The sequence below is a fragment of the Panthera uncia genome (genome assembly GCF_023721935.1).
Source record: "Panthera uncia isolate 11264 chromosome C1 unlocalized genomic scaffold, Puncia_PCG_1.0 HiC_scaffold_4, whole genome shotgun sequence".
Lineage (NCBI taxonomy): Eukaryota > Metazoa > Chordata > Mammalia > Carnivora > Felidae > Panthera > Panthera uncia.
Genome location: NW_026057585.1, coordinates 74,193,351 through 74,219,697, shown reverse-complemented (window position 1 = coordinate 74,219,697; position 26,347 = coordinate 74,193,351). Strand labels below are relative to the sequence as shown.

At 46.2% G+C, this 26,347-nt stretch overlaps 1 protein-coding gene across 1 annotated transcript; it reads right to left on the bottom strand.

The window, feature by feature from the left end:
- Nucleotides 1-3: 3 nt before the first annotated feature.
- Nucleotides 4-25,856, bottom strand: PPT1 (palmitoyl-protein thioesterase 1). Its single transcript, XM_049618715.1, has 9 exons — nt 25,714-25,856; nt 21,405-21,514; nt 21,055-21,182; nt 20,672-20,742; nt 18,797-18,899; nt 5,675-5,765; nt 4,065-4,163; nt 2,762-2,833; nt 4-1,550 (listed from the first exon to the last, which is right to left on the bottom strand). The coding sequence occupies exons 1-9, from the start codon at nt 25,835-25,837 to the stop codon at nt 1,428-1,430; spliced, it is 921 nt and encodes a 306-aa protein (XP_049474672.1). The 5' UTR covers nt 25,838-25,856; the 3' UTR covers nt 4-1,427.
- Between the last annotated feature and the right edge of the window lie 491 nt (nt 25,857-26,347).

Genomic DNA, 26,347 nt, shown 5'->3' with positions numbered 1-26,347 from the left:
AAGGATAAGAAACTATTCTTTATTTTAGACAATGTCATAAAACTTTTTTTCATATTCCCCCACTTGTTACCCTTAATCCTCATCTTTTAGTTGAGAAATAAGGCTTGAGAAAGGTGAGGGGAAAGTCATAAAGGGTAAAGTTTGCAGCACTAACAAGGTGCTTCCCTCCTGCATAGCTATCATATCTCAAATTGGCATTCTGGAAGAACAGTCTTCCAGGAAGTGCTGATAGGTTTTCTCCAGGTGGGGAGGGGGCGGCCAAGATGTCCATGCTCCGTGTGGGAAACAGTAGATTAAGGTTAGTTTTCTTTACTCTAAAAACAGGAATTCTGAGTCATTAATATTCGAATGTGAGTTGCTCTCCAACAGGAGAAAAGGTGTATACAATGTTCCCCAAACTTTTTGAGCAAATCATCCTTTTTTTTCATCAAATACATCAGATATAGTTTAGCGTACTGATAAATACGGTTTTTTGAGATGGGAATTAGCCTGATCTCTTCCCATTTTTCCTCCCATTGTCTGCTAACACCAGCAACAGAGTGCCTCTAGAATCTAGACCACTGGTCATACTGAAAAAGGACAGGTTAATCAAGGATGGAATGGGAAGAACCAGCTGCCTTGTCATTTTTCATTTCTACTTGTACATTGTTTTTTAAATTCAAGTATAGTTGACATAACAGTGTTATAGCTGCTTGTACAATTTTTTCACTCCCCTAAGTTAAGCAAGATGTACACCCCCCTCCCCTCCCTTAAGTAATCCAGTTGGGTGCCACTTCCCTCCTTTTGTGACAGAGCACCTAATTCATCACTACCTGAAGGGACAAAAAGAGTGCTACCGAGACCAGACGGTGGCCTAGCAGAACAGATCAAATGCTACCACAGGACAATATACTGAGAAAAGAGAGTAGCCTCAAGAAATTCTGCAGAAACATTTAAGCAATACTTTAAAAAGCGCTGGTTGAATCACCACCAGCAAAATTGAGAGAGCATTTATGGTCACCTCGGGCCTGGATCCCGGCTACCTCTTGGCTTGAAATGCGGCTAGGCTTTCCTGAACAAGGTGTCTGCCTTTAGACTCTAATTGCTTTAGTTTCAGCCTCTTCTGGGCCTGGGCACAGTTCTGACACTGATCTGCAGCAGACTCTGTTTCCTAAGACAGCCTGACCACATTGAGGGGTTGTAAAATAATCTCCATGCATGGTTATTAACTAATTAAACTTGCATTTAACACCATATGCTGATAGGATGAGGCAAAGGATAAGGTTCGAATCTTAGATCTTTCTGAGCAGGGCATGTTAGGTGATAAGTAGAGGGAAGGATTAGTTGCAAGCTGGATGTGAGCTCAGGCTGAGGCATGAAGGGAACTGTCTCCTACTGGTTTAGAAGCGCTTGGGGCTCCCTGAGCTCTGGTGCAAACTACAAGGGTTTCATTCAAGGAAAGGTATGATGTGGGCATAAAACCACGCTTCCGACAGTTGAAGATGGTCCCCTTCTACAGCCAGGAACACTAGCTGGCCAGCATCGTCCATTTTCTTTAGCCCTAGGCGGTCCTGCAGAGAGAAAGGCCATAGTTAGTCAAGAAGCCTAATGAAAAGTTTTACAGTTAAAATAGAAAGAAAGAGTGTTCATTGGCGATAAATGCCCAAAAAGCAGTCTCTGCCCTGAGTAGTAAAATTTAGGTGTACTGTCTGTCGAAAATGCCAAAAAGGATACCTCCTTCCAGTTTTCCTCCTAAGCGTTCGAAACACACATGTAATTGAGACTGTTGTCTGGAGTTCTATATTCTGCTTTCTGAAACTTTCCTAAAGCTTCTGGAGGACCACCTATGTGGGTGGGCAAGCCACAGACAAAACTGCCTCAAAATGTCAGTTAAGTGAGACTGAGCCAAAGACAGGAAAACATTAACTTAAAACACAGCCAACCTTTCAATAACCTCAAGATGCTTTCCCATCCTGCAGTTGAGGATGGCATTACCCACGGTGCCACAGAACACGTACGGCTGGGAGGACGGGCAGTCGACGGTGCCGGAGTGTTGCTTGTAGCTTACCGTCGGTTTGGCTTTCACGATAGGGAGGTTCTTAGTTGTAATTTCCAAAGCTCAACAGACCCCAGCTTCCCTTTCCTTTGATCTCACCCAAGCTGGGGCACCAGATGCAGGAGAAAAGCTAAGAGAGGAGACCACTGGCCTCTGAAGGCAAGTGGTGCAGACAGCACTTGTGACTTTTGGGAGAGTCCCAACAGCATGGAAGGCTCCAGAACTAGAGGTCATGAAATGGTGCGACCTCTGCTTGAGAAACGGCGGGGGGCCTACTGCGCTTCTTCGGGCTCCTGCAGGAGCTCCCCTGGTCACCGCCCTAAATTTCAAGATGGGACTTCGTATCTGTTCATGTTTTAAAGTAACACCTCTCCTATGTTTTCATGATGCACGGGGGATTCTTGGATTTGCACCCTGCACAGCAGCAAAAGAAGCCAGTTCTGAACCTTTTTATCAGAAGGAAGGAGCTGGAGATGATGTGACCGTTGCGCATACTTGAAAACCACGAGGTACAGGTCTTTCATTTGGGATCTACATTTCTGTAAACCGGCCCCTGATAAGCTGGTGTAACAATCAGCACCCTAACAAGCCTCACCCGTATCAAAGCCGGACGATTCCGGGCACCCACAGCTCCCAGGTGTACGGGACCGGGTCTATCACCAAAGAACCTAGCAGCTTCAGGAACCAGGAGCGGAAAAAAACAGCACCCTTCTCCTCCCCAGTTACCTGTGTGTACAGAGTGGTCTCCTGCAAGGGAATGGTTTCCTTGGCTTGGCCACTTCGGTAAAATCCAAACCACTGCAGGAGAGGAGGCAGAAAGGTCAGATCAGATACATAGCACACACTGTCAGACTGAGACTGGCTAGTCGTTAAGATAACCAACAGTATCACAAAGTTGTAGCGAAGAATAAAAATAGAGTCTATCTGAGTCATCTCTTTTTCAGGGTGGATCCTGAGGGAGGAGTTCATCTTTCCCAAGAACTTTCTAATTCTCCGGAATTCCTGTTTCCTACAATTACTGAGCACCTATGCTGTGAAAATCCTCGTGCTAAATTCCACACCCGAATATATATATATATATATATATATATATATAGTCCCTGTTTTCAACAGTCTACGGAGGCACAGAAGCAACTGTGTAGCACAAGGACCAGCAAACTTTTCTGTAAAGGCCAGAACAAAAGCAGCCACTGACAATATTTTAAAAAGGAATATGACTAATTAATAAATAAATAAAATTAAAACTGAATATGGCTGTATTCCAATAAAAGTTTGTTTATGGACCCTGAAATATGAATTCATATAATTATGTCATCAGATATTTTGATTTTTTTTCTAACCATTAAAAAGCGGTTCATGGGCCATACAAAAGCAGATGGCAGGCTGGATTTGGCCAGCAGGCCGTAGTTTGCTAGTCCCTGGTGGCCTGACATAATGTGATGATTCTGCAAAAGAGAGAGCAAATTCTACTTGGAATAGGGATGGCATCCTGGATGGAAGAAGTGACCACTTGAGCTTGGCCTTGATAGATGAATAGGAGCTCATCAGGTGGAAAAGCCCAGGGAAGGGAACTCTAGAGACTAAAAAGCATGAACAAAGGCACGTAAAAGAAACACAGGCCAACTCTGGGTCACTTCAAAAAGTACAAGATGGCTTGATCCTAGGGTATGAAGCGGGTAATGAAGGAAGACTGGGTTGAAAGGACAGGTCAAGGCAGACCTTGCGTGCCAACCTCAGGGATTTACAGACTTTGGGCTGGTGGTTTGGGTCACAGGTCTCTTGGAAAATGTGGTAAAAGCATTAGACCTTTCTTCAGAGAACACAACTTCATAATTTTGCAAACAATTTCAGGTGGTGGGGGTTCCAGCCCCCACTGTCCCAGTTCTAGACCTCAGGTGAAGACGCCCTAAGCTACACAAGAGGTGGCGGAAAGAGACTGAAGGTTTTTCCCCAGCAGGCAGCTGTTTTTTAATACCATTTACTCCTTGGGTCTCCTGGCATGTTTTGCTGTGCCCATACAGTGTCTCACCTCAGAATCCACTGGGTCCACAACGGAATCATTCAGGAATTTCACCATCACAAACTTCTTCAAGGCCATCAGGTTTCTCTTGTAGGACTCATTGACACCCTGGAGGAAAGGCCAGCGGTATTTCAGGGACAACATCATCAGGTTCCAGCAGGGATGTTAAAGCCTTTCAGTGCTCTGGTCTCCCCGACCCTGGGCCACCATATTTCTTCTCCATGGTATGGACTGCTTTTCCAGCTCCCTGCCCAGAATGTATCTTGTACAGCCTTTTCTTACCATCCTATCTGACCGGCAATACCCCAGCCAACCAGAGCACACAGACGCCAGCGGCCATGAGTCTGTCACTGCACCCTATAGCCATCCATCACACAGGTTAACGGCTACTACTCAGAGAAAGCCAAGGCAAAATGAGAAACTACACATTCTGAGTGGCTCTGCAATACTACTCTGTTTCTCCCCTACTGCCCTTCAAATTTTGTTTTTAAAAAACGGGCGCCTGGGTGGCTCAGTCGGTTAAGCGTCCGACTTTGGCTCAGGTCATGATCTCACAGTTCGTGGGTTTGAGCCCGGCGTCGGGCTCTGTGCTGACAGCTCAGAGCCTGGAGCCTGCTTCGGATTCTGTGTCTCCCTCTCTCTCTGCCCCTCCCCTGCTCATGCTCTGTCTCTCTCTGTCTCAAAAATAAATAAACATTAAAAAAAAAATTAAAAAAAATAAAATAAATAAAAATAAAAAACAAAAATCGGGGGCACCTGGGTGGCTCAGTCTGTTGAGCATCCAACCTCGGCTCAGGTCATGATCTCACAGTTTGTGGGTTCGAGCCCCGCGTTGGGCTCTGACAGCTGAAGGCTCAGAGCCTGGAGCCTGCTTCGGATTGTGTTTCCCTCGCTCTCTGCCCCTCCCCCGCTTGTGCTCTGTCGCGCTCTCTCTCTCTCTCTCTCTCTCTCAAAAATAAATAAAATTTTTAAAAAACAAAAATGGGTGCCTGGGTGGCTCAGTGGGTTGAGCATCTGATTCTTGATTTCAGTTCAGGTCATAGTCTCTGTGCTGAGCATAGAGCCTGCTTAAGATTCTATCTCTCTCTCTGCCCGTCCCCCTGCTCACATGCACATGCGCGCGCTCTCTCTCTCTCTCAAATAAAAAAAAAAAAATTAAAAAACCCCAAAATTTCGAGATAAGCCCGCTATAAATTGAGCCATGTAGTTTACCAGAATCTCTCAAACCAAGCTCATGCCTGGGACCCACTCCGCAGTCTCTCTTCTAAGTAAATCTTGCTTCCGAGAAAATCTGACCCCAAAGGGACCCACTCAGAAGGCTTCCCTCAGTAAGACAGCAGCTGCGAAGTTCCACTTAAGCCAGCCAGCAACCTGCTGAGCTTACCCTGCTTCTTCAACACAAGGAAAGGAAAAGGACCTACGGGGAGAAAGCCAGAAGAATCTCAGCCTTCCTAAAAGGAAACAAAGTTCAGAAGCACTGCCTCCCAAAAAACAGGACTTCTGCTTCCCAGGTTCTGCCCAGGATACGTTGGGTAAACAGTCACAGCTGATCTGTTCGTACTGCCCCAGAAGCAAAATGAATGCACAGCTACGGACGGCAGCCTGGGATGGGTGCTTACTCTCTCCTGGTTAATATCTGCCAAGAAGATGCTGTGGTTGCGGTACATGTCCTCCTTTATGGGGTCGTGCCAGTATTCTGCTTGCACCAGGCTGCAGGAAGAAGAAGGAATGAGTGAAGGGGACCGAGCTGCAGGTCAGTCAGCGCACTGGGTGCATGCCCCTGTGCCTAGGGGACCGTGCACAAAGAGACTTCAAAAGGACGAAAGATCGGAGCCGCCAAGTCCCAGGCCTGGCCCGTAAATACAGCAGACAAGCCTTCCACTGGTGAAACAGTTCAAGAGCCCCATTAACAAGACACCGGAGGCAAGGAAGTGCTATTTAGCACGATACAAGAGCCCCACAGAGTTAGGAAAAGGACTCAGCAATATTGGTTTCACCATGGCCGTGAGCCCTACCACACTTATACCTCCAGGTCAGGGTGGCACAGGCTGTTCCACCCACAACCCCACCTCCTTCACCCTCCTCTGCTTGCCATTCCTCCCGAGAGACTCAGCCATCACCACCTCTGTCTCCTCTGCACCCAACCATCCCATCGCTCTCTCTTCACCCCCCTTGCCATCCTCAGGCTGGGAGGGAGGTCTAACCTTTCAATCACAAAGCGTTTTTCCTATCGTTGACCGATGACACTAGTGTGCAGGATTCTGGTAGGTCACACGATTTTTAAAGACAAAAGGCAGGGATCTGGTGTTGTTTATAGCATTAGTTCAGACAGGTTTTCACGTCCTTTTACTTTTCCTCCAGTCTCTCTGCTTCCCCTCCCCTCCGGACCTTCCCCCACCCACGCTGACCCCTCCCCAAGTCCTCCCTGCAGGCACTTCCACTCAGTTCCTGTATCCACACCAGGATCCACACCGCAGCACTTCCACCGAGAGCTGAGCATGAACCCGACGGGAGAAGTCCTCTGGGGCAAAGGAGGAGTCAGAACACAGGTGGGGCTCTCTAGCCCAGGCTGGCAGGGGAAAAAAGAAACACTTCTACACCACGAGCTCTCCAGCCTGAGTGGAAGAGCTGCCTCGGAGGTGACGATCCAGAAAGTTCCACTCAGCAGAGCAGGAGGGCATGAGAGCCCAGTGGAAGCAGCAGAGGTCAGCGCTCCTCACGCCCAGGGCAGGTGCGACTGAGGTCAAAGGGGGGCGCTGTCAGCCCGTCGGCAGTCAGAGGGATGTTCTATAATTTCTTTATAAATGTTTGGGAAGTGGGGCGCCTGGGTGTCTCAGTCAGTTAAGCGTCCGACTTCGGCTCAGGTCATGATCTCACGGTCTGTGGGTTCGAGCCCCGCGTCGAGCTCTGTGCTGACGGCTCAGAGCCTGGAACCTGCTTTGGATTCTGTGTCTCCCTCTCTCTCTGCCCCTCCCCTGCACGTGCTCTCAATGTTTAGTTTTCACTGATTTTTTAACATGTGATGAACTCCGACCACTTATGAAATACTGACATCGACACTGGTCTAACACTGTGGTTGCTCACCCTGTGCGAGTTGGCTCCCTGTCCCCCCAAGGACGACTAGCTCCCTCAGCAGCGACACGCTGGCTGGCACACAGCAGACGCTCAGCAGGACGGCTCTGCTGAAGGGAAGGGACTGAGACAGGGATGCCAGACAAGCTCCGAAACAAGTCGGCTGGCGCTGAAGGAGGGGTAGGATGTGGAGATGTGAGCAGAAGGGAAGGCAGGACGGTGAGGAGAACAAGGGAAGAAGCTTCAGGAGTGGGCGCTCAACAGTGTCAAATGCTCAGAAGCGGTGAGCCTGAGCACACACACGTCCACACAGGCGGCCAGAGTTCCTTCAAAAAAAGGTAAGTGAGGGGCACCTGGGTGGCTCAGGCAGTGAAGCGTCTGGCTCTCGGTTTGGGCTCGGGTCATGATCTCACCGTTCGTGAGTTCGAGCCCCACGTCGGGCTCTGTGCTGACAGAGCAGAGCCTGCGTGGGATTCTCTCACTCCCTCTCTCTCTCTCTCTCTGCCCCTCCCTGCTGGTGTGTGCTCTCTCTGTCAAAATAAATAAATAAACTTCAAAAAAAATTTTGTTGTTTTTTTTTTTAACGTTTTTATTTATTTTTGAGACAGAGACAGAGCATGAACGGGGGAGGGGCAGAGAGAGAGGGAGACACGGAATCGGAAGCAGGCTTCAGGCTCCGAGCGGTCAGCCAAGAGCCTGACGCGGAGCTCGAACTCACGGACCGCGAGATCGTGACCTGAGCTGAAGTCGGACGCTCAACCGACTGAGCCACCCAGGCGCCCCCCAAATTTTGTTTTTTTTAAATGTCAAGTGAATAAATGCAAATGTCTTTGGATCTTGCCAGACCAGGTTCCGGACACCCAGAATGACAGCGGGGAGCCCAATGGCTGAAAAGGCGGTAGTCCTAGGTCACCTTTTTGTGTGAAAAGGAAGCAGAGCTAAGAAGGGGCAACAGGAAGAAATGAAGGACATTTGGTTTGCGAGAAGCTGGGTGCACAGGCAGCAGCGGGGGGAAGGGCCTGAGACTGAGCAGAAGCTGAAGTGCTGCGGGAGGTGGAGACGTGGGGGGAGGCGGACGGTTCCTCAGGAGGCAGAGAAGAAACATGGGCTCGTTATTATCATCTCCTTTGCACCAGTGAAGGGCCAAATTCAGGGAGGTTAAGCACCTCTCTCAAAACCGCTACACAGTCACAGACAAGGTAAGCTAGGAGCCTAAATCTGTCTGAGTACACACTCTTTCCAATGCAGCCCGCTCACGAGGCTGTCAGCGCCCCAGAAGTTGGAGCCTTTTTTTCCATCTTTCTGTTTTTAACATTTATTTATTTTAAAGAGAGAGAGGAGGACAGAAGATCCACAGCAGGCTCTGTGCCGACAGCCAGGAGCCCGGTGTGGGGCTCCAACTCGCAAACCATGAGATGGGTGACCTGAGCCAAAGTCGGGACACCTGACTGAGCCATCCAGGCACCCCCCCACCCCCTATTCCCCACCACCCCCAGTTGGAGCCTCTATCCCTGAGGCCTGCTCTAGCCACTGTGGCTTAGAGACAATAGTAGAAGCATGAGTACAGCACTTACATACACTGGGCCTCTTCTAAGCACTTGACATACATTAACCTATTTAATCCTGACAAGAATTCCATAGGGGAGATGCTATTATTAGCCTCGTATTTACAAATGAGGCAGCCATACCCAGAGTGATTAAGCAGCTTGCCCGAGGTCGTCCTGCTGGGAGGTAATAAAGCCAGAATAGCCTAGCAGGCAGTCTGGCGCCCCGAAGCCTTGCTCTTAACGATACACACGTACTGTCTCTGCGGACTGTGGGGTGCACACAGCACCCACAGCCGTGTATTGCACAGACCCAGGTTGGAATCATGGGTATTTGCCTCTCTGAGCTGGATTAGAATTATATTTTTTAAGTAATCTCTATGCCCAACACTGGGCTCGAACTCACGACCCTGAGATCAAGTCGCAGACTCTTCTGCCTGAGCCAGCCAGGCGCCCCTTGAGCCGGATTCTTTGCAGGGTTGTTGTGAAAATTAAACAAGAGCCGTAAAGCTCGGTAGCGTGTCCACGCGTGGCACAAATTCCACAAAAGGTAGTGCTCTCAGACCTGTCACCATCCCCTTCTGTCCCTCCTCTCCCACGCTCTGAAGCCAGCTGCTTACCAGCAGGCTCGCGCAGAGTCCGCAAGGGGAAATGCTGGTCAAGTCCTAGAGGAAGAGGAACAAGCGCCTGAAGGGGAGCCAAAGGAATGCAGCAGAGCTTGCGCTGAGGGGATGGCCAGACGCTAAGAAGGTCTGATCTAAATCACGAGATGACTTTTGGTAGAATCTGACAATAATTTAAACTCCAGATGAGGGGCACACTGAAACCGTCCGACTTCAGTTCAGGTCGTGATCTCACGGTTTGTGGGTTCGAGCCCCGCGTCAGGCTCTGTGCTGACAGCTCGGAGCCTGGAGCCTGCTCCTGATTCTGTGTCTCCCTCTCTCTCTGCCCCTCCCCCACCCAAGCTCTGTCTTTCTGTCTCTCTCTCTCAAAAATAAGTAAACATTAAAAAAAATTTTTTTAATAAATAAACTCGAGATGAAACAATAAAAGTCCAAGCACGGCCAAGACTTGGAGAGGAACTGGGTAAACGTTGCTATAGTAACTGAAGTAGCGTGGTCGCTGGGTGGAAATAGACAAATAAGCCAATGGAACAGAAGCGCAGCCCAGAAACAGACTCAAGCATAGAAAACCCCAGGTAGATGAAGAGCATGAGAATAAAAACAAAACGTTTTTAAAAAATGAGAGGAAAATATGGGGTAGGAGAATAGCTTTGTGCATCAGTCAGAAGGACTGATAAAGTGGCCTGAATCCAAGTCAGAAGGCACTGCCCCAGATGCCGGTTGTACAACACTGTGAAGGTACTTAATGCCCCTGAACTGTACACTTAAACATGATTCAAACGGGGGGGGGGGGGGGGCCTGGGTGGCTCAGTCGGTTAAGCATCCGACTTCAGCTCAGGTCATGATCTCACAGTTCGAGAGTTCGAGCCCCACATCGGGCTCTGTGCTGACAGCTCAGAGCCTGGAGCCTGCTTTGAGTTCTGTGTCTCCCTCTCTCTCTGCTCCTCCCCCGCTCATGCTCTGTCTCTCTGTCTCTCTGTCTCTCTCTCTGTCTCTCTGTCTCTCTCCTTCAAAAATAAATAAAAACATTAACAAATTTTTTAAATGATTCAAATGGCAAATTTTTATGTTTTATATATAATATAAATATATTATATATAAACATCTATAAACATATATATGTTTTACCACAACTTAAAAAAGTAATGTAATACACCCAAACCCAATGAATTATACACTTTAAATGAGAGAACTGTATGGTATGTGAATCGTAGCTCAATAAAACCGTCTAAAAAACCAAACTGCAGTCAGGTGAGCATCCAACTCTTGATTTCAGCTCAGGTCATGATCTCATGGTCATGGGACAGAGCCCCATGTGGGAGTGGAGGCTGCTTATTAGGATTCTCTCCCCCTTCCTTTGCCCCTCTCCCACTAGTCCATGCCCCCATGCACTGTCTCTCTCTAAAAAATTAAAAATTAAAAAAAAAACTAAAAATAAAATAAAAAACCTGTTACATAAAACGAAGACACCATAAGTAAAAAGAGGACCCACAGGCTGGGAGAAGTTAAGTGTAACATACCTAACAAAGAAAGGCTTAGTATTCATAATACATGTGCACATGCATGTATATACTTACAAATCAGTAAGAAAAAGAGCATCCAACTGAAAAACAGGCAAAAACTAGAATAGGCAATTCACAGAAAAGGGACACCTGAGCAGACAACAAATGTGAACAGATGTTCAAGCTGTCCAACAGCACATACAGATTGGAATGCGAAACCATTCCGCACACATCTGACTGACAGACATGTGACATAGGATCAAAAGTTAGTAAGACGAGGGGCGCCTGGGTGGCTTGGTCAGTTAAGCATCCAAGTCTTGATTTTGGCTCAAGTCATGATTTCTCAGTTCGTGGGATTGAGCCCTATGTCGGGCTCTGTCTGCACTAACATCACAGAGCCTGCTGGGGATTCTCTCCCTGCTCCTCCCCTACTTGCACACGCACGTGCTCTCTCTTTTGCACTCACTCTCCCTCTCTCCCCAAATAAATAAACTTTTAAAAAAATTATGTTTATGAAGAATTTTATTTTTTTTTAATGTTTCTTTTTGAGAGAAAGAGAGAGAGAGAGAGACAGAATCTGAAGCTGAGCTGTCAGCACATATCCTGACATGGGACTCGAACTCACAAACTGTGAGATCATGACCTGAGCCAAAGTTGGATGCTTAACCAGCTGAGCCACCCAGGAGCCCCAGTAAATAAATAAACTTAAAAAAAAAAAAAAAAAAAGTAAGACTGGAGAAAACAGGAACACTCACACTCTGTTGGTGGGAATAGAAATTGGTACAACCACCTCGGCAATACCCAGTCAAGCCTAAAATGCACGTGCTAACCACCAAAACAGCAGCTCGGTGCACTGAGTGTTTTCGAAGTACTGTTACTATGTTAAACACTCCACACCTATTAACTCATTTAACCTTCTTTACAATCCGTAAGGTATACTTATTGCTCTGTTTTACAGATGATGGAACTAAAGCAGAGACGTTACGGAGCATTCCCCAAATCACCCAATGAATCACTAAAAGTCTACATATGAATTCTGCTAGTAGATAAATTCTTGTACGAGGACTGCTAAGTAATAGAAAATACATATATTGGTCTCCAACCCCGGTTCCTGGCACAGAGCTCCTAAAACCTTGTAACTTCCTAAGTGTTATGTAAGAATACTGGGAGCATCTTTTGTCCTACTCAGGAGGCTCTGGGTGGGCTCCTAGGTGGTTCCTGGAAGGGGCTGGTCACCAGAAAGACCAAACCTCCATCTGAAGCTCGGGATTTTCAACCCTGCTCCCCATTCTCCAGAGAGGAGCTGGGGGCTGGAAATGGAGTTAGTAACTCTGAAGCAGAGAGAGAGGAAGACAGAGAATCTCAATCAGGCTCCGAGCTGTCAGCACAGAGCCTGATGGTGGGGCTCGAAACCACAAATTGTGAGACCATGACCTGAGCCAAAACCAAGAGGTGGACACTTAACCGACTGAGACACCTGGGCGCCCTTCTACTACTCTAATTTCTTGACAGTGGTTGTCACCAGAGAAGGAGGACAGAGAACGGAACCTGGCAGAGATATGTAGAATTCAGTGTTATCTGAAATGTTTCAGTTCTTAAAATATCTGAGACAAATATGACAAAATATTAATTTTAGGTCTCAGATTACATTACTCTTTATACTGTTTTGAACAGTTAAAAAGTGCCTAAGGGAGCTTCAGTGGCTGCCTCAGTATTTCCAGAAAAGGGAGTGGCAAGTTGAGGGTGAAGGCATGGGGACAGCGGGACACCTGTGGATGAGCGCTCTATGAGAGCTGCTGGGGGCAGAGGCCTTACCAAGCACTGGGCATGCAGGGCTGAGGGCCGCGGACCAAGGGGAGGGCCACTTAGGAGAGCAGAGCTGGCCCAGAGGAAGAGGAGAGGCCAAGGCTGAGGCCAGGGCAACAATGCAGTATTCCCTGGGGCAGGGATGGGCACAGGATAGCGAGGTGGAAACTGGAAGAAGGAGAAATCCAGGAAGGGCTGCCAGCTTCTCAAAGGGGAACTCGAAGGCAGACTTCACATCCACAAGGTGAGAGAGAACAGTCACCCTCACCATTCCTCACTGCTGCCCGCACTGAGCCTGGCCAGGGACTGGTGCGGGAAAAGGCCTCCCTCACTAGCTTCCCGAGTACTCCATTAAATTTGCTTTGCTAAGGCTGAATGATCTCAACAGTGTAGAAGACATCTTGAGGGGTCCCTGCCTAAGTCAAAATCAACCCTCCCTTGTCTGGGAACTGTATCCTTCCTGCCCTGCCCCTCCTGGTTACAGGTATGTAACCAGGTATGTAAGGTCCCACTTCTGTGGCCACAGTCAATGACAGAGACCTGACCTGAGCTGGGCCATGGTCCCTTCCTCAAGAATCTGGATTGGGACAGAAGATTCCAGCCTCGCCTGAGATAATAACCTAAGCAGAGACGATTAAAAACTTAGAAGCTGGGGCACCTGGGTGGCTCCGTCGGTCGAGCATCCAACTTGGCTCGATTGGTCAAGCATCCAATCTCATGGCTCAGTTCGTGATCTTAGCGTTTGTGAGTTCAAGCCCTGCATCGAGCTCTGTGCTGACATTGCAGAGCCTGCTTAGGATTCCCTCTCTCTGCCCCTCCCCTGCTCAATCACTCTCTCTCTCAAAATAAATAAACTTAAAAAAAAAAAACAAACCCAAAAACTTGGAAGCCGGGCAAGGCCACCTTTCGCCATGTGGGTGGCCAGAGAGGCTGGTGTGCGTGGAGAGAGGCAGCAGCAATGCCAGCTGGAGAGAGATGGACCTGGCTGTCTGTGACTCCCATTCCTTGATTCTAGAACCTCTGAAACCTTGAGTACCAACAGACTATGAACTACTTTAAAAATTTACTTTGGTTTGATTTGGTTATTCGCCTGCAACGAGAATCCTTCTGGGTACAAAGGGCAGCCTAGGAACATACTGCCAGGAGAACACAATCTCCTTCTGTCCCTTTACGCCCTCACCTCCCCCTTCCCGCCTCTCTGCTGGGACTACCTGCCTCTTTAAATCTCATACTGACCATCTGCTAACCGGAGATATACATAGAAATATAAAATAAACTTTACAAAGAAAAAGCAACCCCATAAAATTAGAGAAGTATCAATCTGTAAATGAACTGGTGAGAACTCAGAATCCATTCCCCCGGGAAACCATGTGATACATGCTGAGATGTATCCTGGCTTGCAGTCTAGTTCAGCTACATTATGAAACATATCTCGTGTCATTCCACTTCCTCGTGTCATTCCACTTCTCTCCATCTCACGGAGCGTCCACACCACCATCACCTCTTAGCAAGACGCTGCAACAGCCCCTGCTTTTCCTCTACCCACTTTCCAATCTGCTCTCTACAAAGCAGTGGAGACCTTCCAAAAACATGTATTGGACCATGTTACTCCCTTGCTTAAAACCTGCCAGTAGCTTCTCTTGATGTTTTGAAGGAAACCCAAACTGCCGACGTGACCTGCACGTCCCTGCCGATGTAGCCCCTGCCAACTCTCCCGTCTATCACTAAACTTGCTGCCAGGGCCTAGAACGAGCCCAAGGTGTCCCAGGATCAGGCCTTTGTGCCTACTGCTCCCTCCGCCTGATGGCTCTTCCCTTAGCTCCTCCTGTGCTCCCTTTCATCTTTCAGATCCCAGCCTCAATACCTATTCTCCAAAGACCATTTTGTCCAGAGTAGATACAGCTTCCACTACCCTCCGCCATTTCTTTCCACCACGGCCTTAGCACTGTTAGGGGTGGTCCCTGCCTCTGTTCACTTGGAGCCTCCTTTTCCCCACTGACAGCTTACTGCATGACAGCAGGGACCGTCATTGTCTCATTCTCCCTTTATCTGCCAGACCTACCACAGGGCCTGGCAAACTGCAGTGCAACAGCTGATGGAACTATGAATGGAATGCTTTAGAACTGCAACTAAAAGAAAGCAAAACCACTGCAATACTTATAAATAACAGAAACAGGAAGTTCAAGTTGAATAAATACTTTCAACACAACACCACTAGTGGTAACAGCCCAAACCTGCCTACTTGGTAAGAACTGAGCACGGCACCGAATTTCTGTGCAGGGAAGTATTACCACGTACTCCATGCTGGGGAAGAGGAGGAGGTCTGAAGACATACTAGGCCACGTAACTAGACGGGATAGAACTGAGTGTCTCCCAACAGGTGCCTAGAAAGAGGGGCATTCTTTTTTTTCTCCCATGTCTGAAGAGGTCTTTATTTTCTCTTCACATCTGGTTGCTTCTTGAAGGTTGGGCATAGAATTCTAGGATGGAAATCACTCTCCCTTAAAACACAATGGTACTGTCGGTGCGTGGGTGGGGTACCTGGGTGGTGCAGTTGGTTAAGCATCTGACTCTTGATCTCAGCTCAGGTCATGATTTCACAGTTTGTGAGTTCGAGCCCCGCATCAGGCTCTGTGCTGATGGCGTAGAGCCCGCTTGGGATTCCGTCTCTCCCTCTCTCTGCCCCTCCCCTGCTTGTGCTCACTCACTCTCCCTAAATAAATAAATGAATACATTTAAAGAATTAAAAAAGAACACAAAGGTACTGGGTGGCTCAGTTGGTTAAGCATCCGACTTCAGCTCAGGTCATGACGTCACGGATTGTGAGTTTGAGCCCCACATTGGGCTCTATGCTGACAGCTTAGAGCCTGCTTGGGATTCTTTCTCCCTCTCTCTCTGTTCCTCCCCATCCCCTCATGAATAAATAAATACACACGTACATAAATAAGGACACAAAGGTACTGCATCACTGCCTTCTAGCTAGCAGTGCTGCTGGCAGGAGGGGCGGTCAGTAGTACGGATTCTGTGGGCGGCCTCCCTGGGGTCTCCTCTTTATCCCGGTGCTCTGAAATTTCACAGGAGCGTACCTCAACGTGAATCTTTTTTCACTGTTGCCCTAACCACTTAGCGAGCCCTTTCTGTCTGGAAACTCATGTCCTGTCGACCGGAGAAATTTTCTTGTATTGCTTCTTTGATAATTCCAATCCACCCTTTTCCTCTGGGCGACTTTCAGAACTCCTATCGGTCAGAAACTGGACTTCCCAAACAGCTAAATGTCTTTCATTTTGTCAGTTCTCTCTTTTTTTTTTTTTCCTTTTAACCTCTTCGAGTTTTTGTTCTAATTTCTGGGAGATTTCCTCAAGTGCATATTCCCATCTTGCGCACACATTTTTGTTGTTGTTGTTTATTTTTAATTTCCAGGAGCTCTCTTTTACTCTCTGATTGGTGGTTTTATTCACATTCTTTTCTGGTGCCCTGGATTATAATTCTTTATCTCCAAAGATAATAATTATAGGCTTTTTTTTTTTTTTTAAGGTTTTCTTTGGCTCCTTGAACTGCCATCTTTTCTTTCTAAGTTGCTTTTTATACTTTTTGTTGGTTTTGGTCTGTCTTTCGCCTTAGAAGCTTTCCTCAGATGTCTGACTGGGGGTCCGGGCTCATGGTTTATACAGACACCACAAAAGCTGGCTGGAGGCTCCTCATGTGAGAACAGAGCCTACCTCCTGGTGGCTTCACCTCAGGGGGGTCAAGAGGAATCCTATCATCTTGGAGGATTCCAAAACATCAACCTGTAGATCTTTTCTCTGGGGCCAGTCAGGTTTTCCAGAGACGGGCCTGCCGCTGAACGACACCCTCGCAGGTAAGAAGCCTCAATGCTACCATTCTGGGAACTGAGTGGGAGGGAAGGGGGAAGGCGTGGGTTTTCTATGTGGTGTCTTACCACCATCCTGTGCCTGTTGTCTCAGAGGCTGGCACTTCTCTAGTTAAATTGCTCCAGAGAATAAATTTTGCTTTTTTTGTCACAATGGGGGAGGAGCAATCACTTGGATGTGCACTCACGGGAACGGCGGTTTGATCATTCCTTATATAGAAAAATTTTTCCCCAACAAAAAGTCCTGTTTTTAGCCCCAGGCACTTATCTCTACCTTCCAAAGGATCTTGTGCACCTCATTCCTGACCCTTTCTGGAGCTATAAAAAGTGAACCTGTTCCCTTTTTGTCAGTGCATCCTTCTATAGAAATACAAGGTTTCGACGTTTCCTGCTAAAACAATTAGCACTCATTCATCTGCTTTCTTTTAAAAACGTGTTGACATCTTTTACTGTCTCTTCTCTCCTGTTTTCTCTGCCCTTGTGGGTTTATTACTTTTTATTCTTTTGCTACTAGTTGATTATTATTCCAGTAAAAGGAGGAAGTGAAGACAAACACATCAATCTACCACTTTTAATCAGTTACATGTGACTGGCTCCCCGCCATGACTGCTCATTTATAGTCACTAATAATTCTGATTGCCAAGGGTTGTATTTGGTTCACAAAAGAAACACAAAGAAAGAAAACGTTGAATTTTTCTGAGGCATCTGGGCAAGAGTTAGAAGAATAATGAGTAAAGAATAAATAACAATGAAGTTTAAAGAAGTCACACATATCCATGAGCAGAGAGAACACGTAGAATACAGACAACTGAGCTGTGACTAGTCAAAACAGAGTTAGGGGTAAAGCTTAGCAGAGGTTTGAGATGCCTAATGGGAAAGGGGGTGGAGACATAGAAGTATCTTAGTTTCAGGGTGCCTAGCTGGCTCAGTCGGTGGAGCATGTGACTCTTGGTCTCGGGGTCATGAGTTTGAGCCCCACATTGGGTGGATTTGAAAAAAATAAAAAAAAATCTTAAAAAAAAAAAAAAAAAAGTATCTTAGTTTCTTTCACTGACCACCAGGTGGCACTACTGACCCAACACAGCTTTGTCGCTGTGCATGTAGCCAAAGGGTAGGAAAGGAAGAGAGAGCTAGCCGTAGTTGTTTCCATATGTGAGTCACTGGCAAGGCTGAACCCTGGAAAATGGCTTCAAGGAAGTGTTGTATTGAAGAATTGGTATTAGACAAAAATGATATGCTTTGAAAACCCGTAGGGTAGGGGCGCCTGGGTGGCTCAGTTGGCTGAGCGGCTGACTTTGGCTCAGGTCATTATCTCGCGGTCCATGAGTTCGAGCCCCGCGTCGGGCTCTGTGCTGACAGCTCAGAGCCTGGAGCCTGTTTCAGATTCTGTGTCTCCCTCTCTCTGACCCTCCCCCATTCATGCTCTGTCTCTCTCTCTGTCTCAAAAATAAATAAACGTTAAAAAAAAAAAAATTAAAAAAAAAAAAAAAAGAAAACCTGTAGGGTAGCTACCAGAGCCTTACTAGTCGATGCCAAATCTGTTATCGTTTAGAATACTCCACACCTACTAAATCCAAATCTAATCTCTGATCCCAGGAATGAAGCCCCAGGATCCATTTTAATGAATTTCCCAGGGGTTCTGATGTACAATTTAAGTTTGGAAACAATTGAAAAGAATACACTCCAAAAGTGATTCTGTACATTTTTAAATATCCAAACACACCTGAGTAGTTGCAAACACTGACATAGGAGGCTAAACCCTCGTTACTGACAACACAAAGAATCTGTCCTCCAAAATATATATGGTAATTTCTTGGGCTTGGGATTTTTTAAAGGCTCTTTTGTTAGTTTTTTTAAGATGGAAATTTATTTTGTTTTTAATTACATTCTTTCTATATTAAAAAAAAATACCCTAAAAAAACCCTGGGTGGCTCAGTCGGTTAAGCGCCTGACTCTTGATTTTGGCTCAGGTCATGATCTCACAGTTTGTGACTTTGAGCTCCATGTTGAGCTTTACGCTGATGGTGCAGAGCCTGCTTGGGATTCTCTCTCTCCCTCTCTCTCCCTCTTTCTCTCAAAATAAATAAAATAAACTTTATATATATGTGTATTAAAAGAATACCTTCCCTTCCTTTTTAAAATTAGTATTAAAGCAGTTTTAGGTTTACAATACAACTGAATAGATAGCACAGAGATATTTATAAAAAGCCTCTCATTTGAATATCACTGGCCCCTACTCCTGGAATCACTGCTACCCTGAAAGTCAGCATGATATTTTCATGCAATGACAGTTCTGTATCTTTTTTTAGCCAGCCATACATACCGTTCTTGAACAGCTTTGTTGTAAGCCCCAACATTCAGTGTTTTTCTGATCAAGTCACAGATGTGAGAGCTCTCCCCTGGGCACCGAGGGAGTCCATAAACACCTACAAGAGCAGAAGCCAAATATCCATTCTTTCAAGAATTGTGTACTGAGTAACTACTATGTGCAAGGCACTGTGAGGAATAAAACAGACCTGAACTAACCTCTGATCTCGTTCACTTATTCCTCAAGAAAATATGTACTGAGGGGCACCAGGGTGGCTCAGCTGGTTAAGCGTCTGACTTCGGCTCAGGTCCCAGTCTCACGGTTCATGGGTTCGAGCCCCGCATCAGGCTCTCTGCTGTCAGTGCAGAGCTCACTTTGGATCCTCTGTTCCCCTCTCTCTCTGCCCCTCCCTTGCTTGCTCTCTCTCTCGCTCTCGCTCTCTCAAAAATAAATAAACACTTAAAAAAGAAAATAACATAGAGCATGCATATAACCAGCTTCCCCCTGACGCTCCTATACTCTTTTCTGCCTAAGGACCTTGGCACTGGCCGTTCCCTGGTAGATGTATTTCCTCTCTCACTGCTTCAGTGGTTGGACTCATTTCATCTCTCAGGTCGGAGCTTCGGGAAGTCACATCCGACTCCCCTCACTCAAGTAGTGCCTAACCCCAATTCCTACCCTTCCCCCAGTTATACCTCCCACCTTCACCATCCTCATCAATAACATTTTCAGGGTTGCCCGGCATAGTTCTAACCATATGTTGGCAATAATTCATTTAATCTTCATGACCATGAAGAGAGGAAATCATTATTTGTACCATATTACAGATAAGAGACTTCTAAACAGGAAGATGAAATACTCTGCCCAAGGTTAGATACGAAGTGCTAAGAGTCAGGATATGAACACAGGCAGTTTGGCTCTAGAGCCCACACCTTTAACCACTGCCCTGTCTCTTAAGTATTATCCTATTTTTTTTTAATGTTTATTTATTTTGAGAGAGAAGGAGAGCAGGCATGTGCACGACTGGGGGAGGGGCAGAGAGAGACCCGGGGTTCCAACCCACAAACCGTGAGATCATGACCTGAGCCTAAACCGAGGGTTGGACGCTTAGCTGACTAAGCCACCCAGGGACCCCCTGTCCTATTTTTTTTTTCTTGATCATAGTTTTCACTCTCTGTATTTATTTATTTCCTTGCTTCATTGTCTATTTCTTCCCTACCCCCCAACTAGAATGTTAATTTCCTGAAGACAGGGACCTTGTCTGTCTTACAGATTTTCAATACATGTTTGTTGACTGAATGAATAAGGTTTTTACCAACATGCATTTGAATAACACCTGTGTTTTTTAAAAACAAGGAGCATGGGTGGCTCAGTCAGTTAAGCATCTGACTCTCAATTTCGGTTCAGGTCATGATCTCATGGTTCGTGGGACCGAGCCCCATGCTGGGCTCTGTGTTGACAGTGCAGAGCCTGCTTGGGATTCTCTCTCACCCTCTCTCTCTGTCCCTCCCCAACTCATGCACACGCGGGTGTGCGTGTGTGCTCTCTCTCAAAATAAATACACTTTTAAAAATAAATAAATAGGGGCGCCTGGGTGGCTCAGTCAGTTAAGCGTCCAACTTGAGCTCAGGTCATGATCTCGCGGTCTGTGAGTTCGAGCCCCGCATCAGGCTCTGTGCTGACAGCTCAGAGCCTGGAGCCTGTTTCAGATTCTGTGTCTCCCTCTCTCTATGACCCTCCCCCGTTCATGCTCTGTCTCTCTCTGTCTCAAAAATAAATAAACGTTAAAAAAAATTTTTTTTTTAATATAAATAAATAAATAAATAAATAAAATCAAGTGGTGGTGTGGATTAGAACAGAGAAAAAAGCAGGCAAAGAGGCCAAGGTTACCTTGATGTTGTCCCCCAACCGAGATCAGATTGATCATGGGTGGTGACGGGCATCTCTGAGCCACTGCCCTCCTGGGGGAGAAAAGGATTATCAGATGGAAATGTATCATCAACCACCAACTTCCCAGATGAAGCTACTTCATTCTCTGTGATTCCCCAAAGCCAGGGAGTGTCAGGATTTCCCCCAGATGGCCAAACAAATCCTTATTCTTTCACAGAAAATAAAGTTCCATAAAGCTTTTTACATGGAGACATCTTAGAATAGTGTTCCTTCCAAGATAGATGAAGAGCTCAAAAGAATTAGAGGAGGGGCTAGATCTGAATAAAAGAAAAAAAAAAATTCAATCCCATGTAAGTCGTATGACATCACAGAACAGGACTTACAGAAATTGGCCTCCCTGGGAGAATCCCATAGCATTGTAGCCTTGCTGTAATTTAGGGTCCTTAGCCAGAATCTGACACACTGTTGTTACTTGGGAATTGACATTCAAGAAGAAGCTGTTCTCCACATCCTAAAAGAGGAGCCACAGAGGAAGGATGGGGATGAGAACCACCACTGGTGTCTTCTCTAAGAAGGCAAATTTGTTTAGTTGGAATCTGCACACAAGCCACTCAAGAGTTAAAGTATCATTGCAAGATTTGCCGCTAAAAATGCAAGACAAAGCATTTTAATAGTATATTCTATGAAATCACTCAGCAAACCTTCAAAGGAACAGAGCTGTGAAGGGCCTTACCTCCATCAGGGTCTTCCCAATCTCTAAAGATAAGACATAAATTCCAGGTATTTTCTTCTCAACCATTTTTTTAATAGCACCCATGCTTAAGGGATTACAACAGCTGTCTCCTAGACAACAAAGACAATGGCAGATATTCATGAACCAGGTTACATAGTTTTTAAAAAGTTTTAAGCTTCAAAGGGCATTATAAAGAATGTGAAACATGACGTGTCTGGGTGGCTCAGTCGGTTGAGCGTCCGACTTTAGCTCAAGTCATGATCTCACGATTTGTGAGTTTGAGCCCCGCATTGGGATCTGTGCTGACAGCTCGGGGCCTGGAGCCTGCTGCAGATTCTGTGTCTCCCTCTCTCTCTGCTCCTCCCCTGCTCACACTCTGTCTCTCTCTCAAAAATAAAGATTAAAAACAAAAATTTTTCTTAAGGTGAAACATACAGAATGGGAGAAAATATTTGCAAAAGGAAAAAAATAAAAAGGGAGAAAATATTTGCAAATCATATATTTGATAACGGTTTAATACCCAGGATACACAAAGAACTCTTACAACTCAACAAGAAGTTAACCTAACTTAAAAATGGAAAAGGGACTTGAACAGACATGTTTCCAAAGGAGATATACAAATGACCAACAAGCATATGAAAACACGTTCAACATCACTGGTCATTAAGGAACTGCAAATCAAGGCACCTTGTGGCTCAGTCAGTTGAGCGACCGACTTTGGCTCCGGTGGTGAGCTTTGAGCCCCGCATCAGGCTCCATGCCGTCAGCGCAGAGCTGGCTTCTGATCCTCTGTCCTCCTCTCTCTCTGCCCCTCCCCACTCTCAAAAATAAACACTAAAATAAATAATTTAAAAAAGGAAATGCAAATCAAAACTATAATGAGATACCACCCCATACCCACTAGGATGGCTTTAATTTAAAAAACTGGAGGGGCGCCTGGGTGGCTCAGTCGGTTAAGCGTCCGACTTCGGCTCAGGTCACGATCTCGCGGTCCATGAGTTCGAGCCCCGCATCGGGCTCTGGGCTGATGGCTCGGAGCCTGGAGCCTGCTTCCGATTCTGTGTCTCCCTCTCTCTCTGCCCCTCCCCCGTTCATGCTCTGTCTCTCTGTCTCAAAAATAAATAAAACGTTAAAAAAAATTTTTTTTAAACTGGAAAGTAGCAAGCAAGGATGTGGAGAAATAGGAACCCTTGTACATTGCTGGTGGAAATGTAATATGATGCAGCCATCGTGAAAAGTTTGGTGGTTCCTCAAAAAGGTAACCCTAACAATTACCATAGGATGCAGCAATTTCCCTACTAGATATCTACCCAAGAGAAATTAAAACATGCCCATACAGAAACATGTACCTCAATGTTTACAGCAGCACTATTCGTAATAGCTAAAAGGTAGAAGTGACACAAATGTCCACCAATGGATGAGTGGGTAAACAAATTGTGGTATACACATACAGTGGAATATTATTCAGCTGTAAAAAACAAAAGAAATACACATGCTACATACATACGTACATATGCTACAATGTGGATGAACCCAAATTCACATTAAATTCACACTAAATTCACATTATTATAAGTGAAAAAAGCTAAACACAAAAGGTCACATAATGTTTGATTCCCTTTATATAGGATATATCTAGAACCAGCAAATCCATAAAGACAGAAAACAGATTGGACATTGGACATTGGACAGGAAGTATTGGGAGTGGGGAACAGAGTGGTTACTTACGGGGTACAGTGTTTTCTGGGATGATGAAAAAAACTTGAAACTAGAGAGGAGCGCTGGTAAAACAATATTATGAATACACTAATTGCCACTGAATTGCATACCTTAATATGGTTAATTGTAGGTTACATGAATTTCACCTCAAAAAAAAAAAAAAAGACCATTTTTTGCGTGGCTCGTGTTTTATCAAGTAATAACAAACTTCAAAAGCCCACACAATACAGTTGGGACACCGAATTCATAACTGAAAAGTAAGCAGAGGTGCATATTACCCTGCCTTATCATTTGGAACATCTGGGGTTAGAAGAGTCAAGAGCACTTAGGAATCAAACTCAAGGACTAGGACTAGGGAAAGAAAAGTGAAACGCCTAGGGCACAAAATTTCAGGAGGTACTCACTCGCAGGTTCGTGCAAGTGCTGACCCTGAACTTCTACGAGCTAGAAAGTGAGTGCCTTCTTAACTTTTGCAATGTAGGGGTCTCCTTGCCTCGTCCTACTCCCAGCCCTGTTTCTTTTCCTGTTTCAAAGAACTAAAACCAAGAACTGGAAGAAAAGTGACTGGCCGCTCAGTTGGAGAAGTAGGCTGAGATCATTTTCCATCTTGAGCTTAATCATCCCATTTCTAACTTAAGAGGAACTTTAAGAATTCATTTTTAAAGAAGGAAAAGCTGAGGCTTAAAGCATCCTCTATTTCTCTCATAATAACTTCTTTTAACTCCACTGTAGTAGCCCTGGAACCCAGCACAGAGCTTTGGGAAAACTGTTTATATTTGCTGACTGTAATTCCTCTTTCTTTCTTTCTTCTTTCTTTATTTTTCTTTTTTTTTACGATTTCATTTATTTATTTACTTACTTTAATTTGTTTTAGAGACAGAAAGAAAGAGTGCGAGCGGGAGAGAGGGGCAGAGGGAAAGAGAGAGACTCTTAAGCAGACTCCATGCCCAGCGCAGAGCCCAAGACCGGGCTCGATCTCATGACCGTGAGATCGTAACCCGAGCAGAAATCACAAGTCAGATGCTCAACCAACTGAGATAGCCAGGCACCCCCAAAACTGCTTTTGTTAAGGTTATTAGTGATCTTCAGATTGCTAAATCCAATAAGCAGTTCTCACTTGACCTGTTGATAAAATTCCACGCAGCTGATTACTCCCTTCCTCTGGAAACATTTTCATTGGACTTCCGGGACATTGCACTCTTCTGACTTTCCTCCACCACCACCGTCTCCTTAGCTAGTTTCTCCTCCTCTCAACCTCCAAATGTTGGCAGCGCCTCAGGCCTCAATCTTTACACCTCTTCTCTCCTCTGTGTACACTCGCTCCCATGATCCTGCTCAGTCTCATGGCTTTAAATGCCAGCCATACACTGAAGGCTCCCAACATAAATCTCCAACTTGTATTTCTGTCCTAGACTCCACACTCCAAATGGCTCTACAACATCTGGATGTCTAACAAGCATCCCAAATCTAGTAAGTCCAAAAGCAGACTGCTGATCTTCTCCCTACCCTAAATTTGCTCATCGTACAGGCTTCCCCATTTTGGTAAAATGACAACTTCATCCTTCAACTTGTCCAGCCCCAAACCATGGAATCATCCTTGACTCCTTTCTTTCTTGCTCATCCCAAATCTAATCCGTTAATAAATCCCATTGGTTCCACCTTCAGAAGATACACAAACTTTGACCGCTTCTCAATATGTCCCCTATTACTATATTGTTTCAGGCCACCACCATCTCTTGTTTTAAGTTGTTGCAATTGCTTCCTAACTTGTCTCCCTGCAAATGTCTGTGTCCCTCTACAACCTATTCTTAATATAGCAACTAGAGTGGTCCTTTTTAAAGTGTAAGTCATATTATGTTACTCATGTGCTAAAATCCCTCAAGGGCTTTCCAACTCATTGTAGCCAACTCCCTTTGTAGGCCCCAGCATCCCCACCCACCCCAACCTAAACCCCTATTTTCTTCTCCTTGCTCACTCAGTTCCAGCCCCGCTGACCTGAATGTTGTTCCTCCAACATATCAAACATACTTCTGCCTCAGGGCCTTTGCATTTGCTGTTCCTTCTACCAGCTATCCACAGGGTATCCTCCCTCATCCACTTCAGCTCTTTGCACAGATATCACTTTCTGGGTGAATCCTTTCCTGACCCTGCTTATAAAATTGCAAGCCCCCATCTCCATTTCTCTCCCACTCCCGGCTTTACTCTTCTCCATTGCATTTGCCACCATTTTATTTAAAACATATTACATGCGAATGAATAAAAGGATGGATGTCCTGGTCATGCAGCCACAGCCAGGACTGCCTCAAGTGCCAGACGCTGCACCCTGACGCCAGCGCCGTGAGAATTAAGCAAGAACCGCCCAAAATACCCTAACGCAGCGCACGGGTCTCTGCCAGAGCTCACCAAAAGACAGCCCCTTCTCCTCTCTCCCTTTCCAATGCAGAGGAGCCCCCCCAAATCCTAAGACGTCGGGCCAGCCTGGTGCTGTGCGACCACGGTCCTCGCTCTCCACCTCGCACTCTGCCGATGCGAACCCAGGTTGGGAAAGAGGAGTCGCCAAAACCTCCTGCTTCTCTTCTCCCTCACTCACCCATTCCATGCCAGATGACCAGCGGCAGCGGCACCGGCGGGCCGAGATGCCCCAGTGCAGGTGCCGCGCAAGACCCCGGCAGGAGAGCGACGGCCAAAAGCCACAAACAGCTGGGCGACGCCATCTTGACCCAATCACGTGACCGCGCTCCCCGGGCCTGGACCCGGCGCCTGCGGGGGCGGACCGCGCGCTCCCCCCCGCCCGCCACCATCAATCAAAATGAATGCCCAGGGTCATTCAACGCTTACTGCACATCAGACGTTCTTCTGTGTGCCTTTTCCCTGTTAGCAAATTTAATCCTCGTAACGCTGTGTACGCTTCTCCCCATTTTACAGGTCTGGACACTGAGGCGCTGAGAGTTTGGGTCAGGTGCAGAGTTCACCGAGATAGCAAGTTGGTGGGTCCAAAGTGGTTACTCAGCTGACGAACCGTACTGCCTTTGGGAGAAAAATGCTTTGTAGAGGGAAGAAAGGAAGGAGGGATTCGGCTCTTAGAAATGGAAGGTGAGGGATCACTTGCAGCCAGGGTTAATAATGGCAGGGTGTGGTATTCGTCCTGGATCTTGAAGGAAAAACAGGATTTCAACAGGCAAAGATGAAATGCAGGAGGACTGAAATGAGCCAAAATATAGAGG

Coding starts and splice junctions, on each gene's coding strand:
- PPT1 (XM_049618715.1), bottom strand. CDS start 25,837: ATGGCGTCGCCCAGCTGTTTGTGGCTTTTGGCCGTCGCTCTCCTGCCG. Junction 21,183..21,404: donor TTGGGAAGACCCTGATGGAG/GTAAGGCCCTTC, acceptor CTCCTCTTTTAG/GATGTGGAGAACAGCTTCTT. Junction 5,766..18,796: donor AACAAAGCTGTTCAAGAACG/GTATGTATGGCT, acceptor TTCTTCCTGCAG/CCTGGTGCAAGCAGAATACT.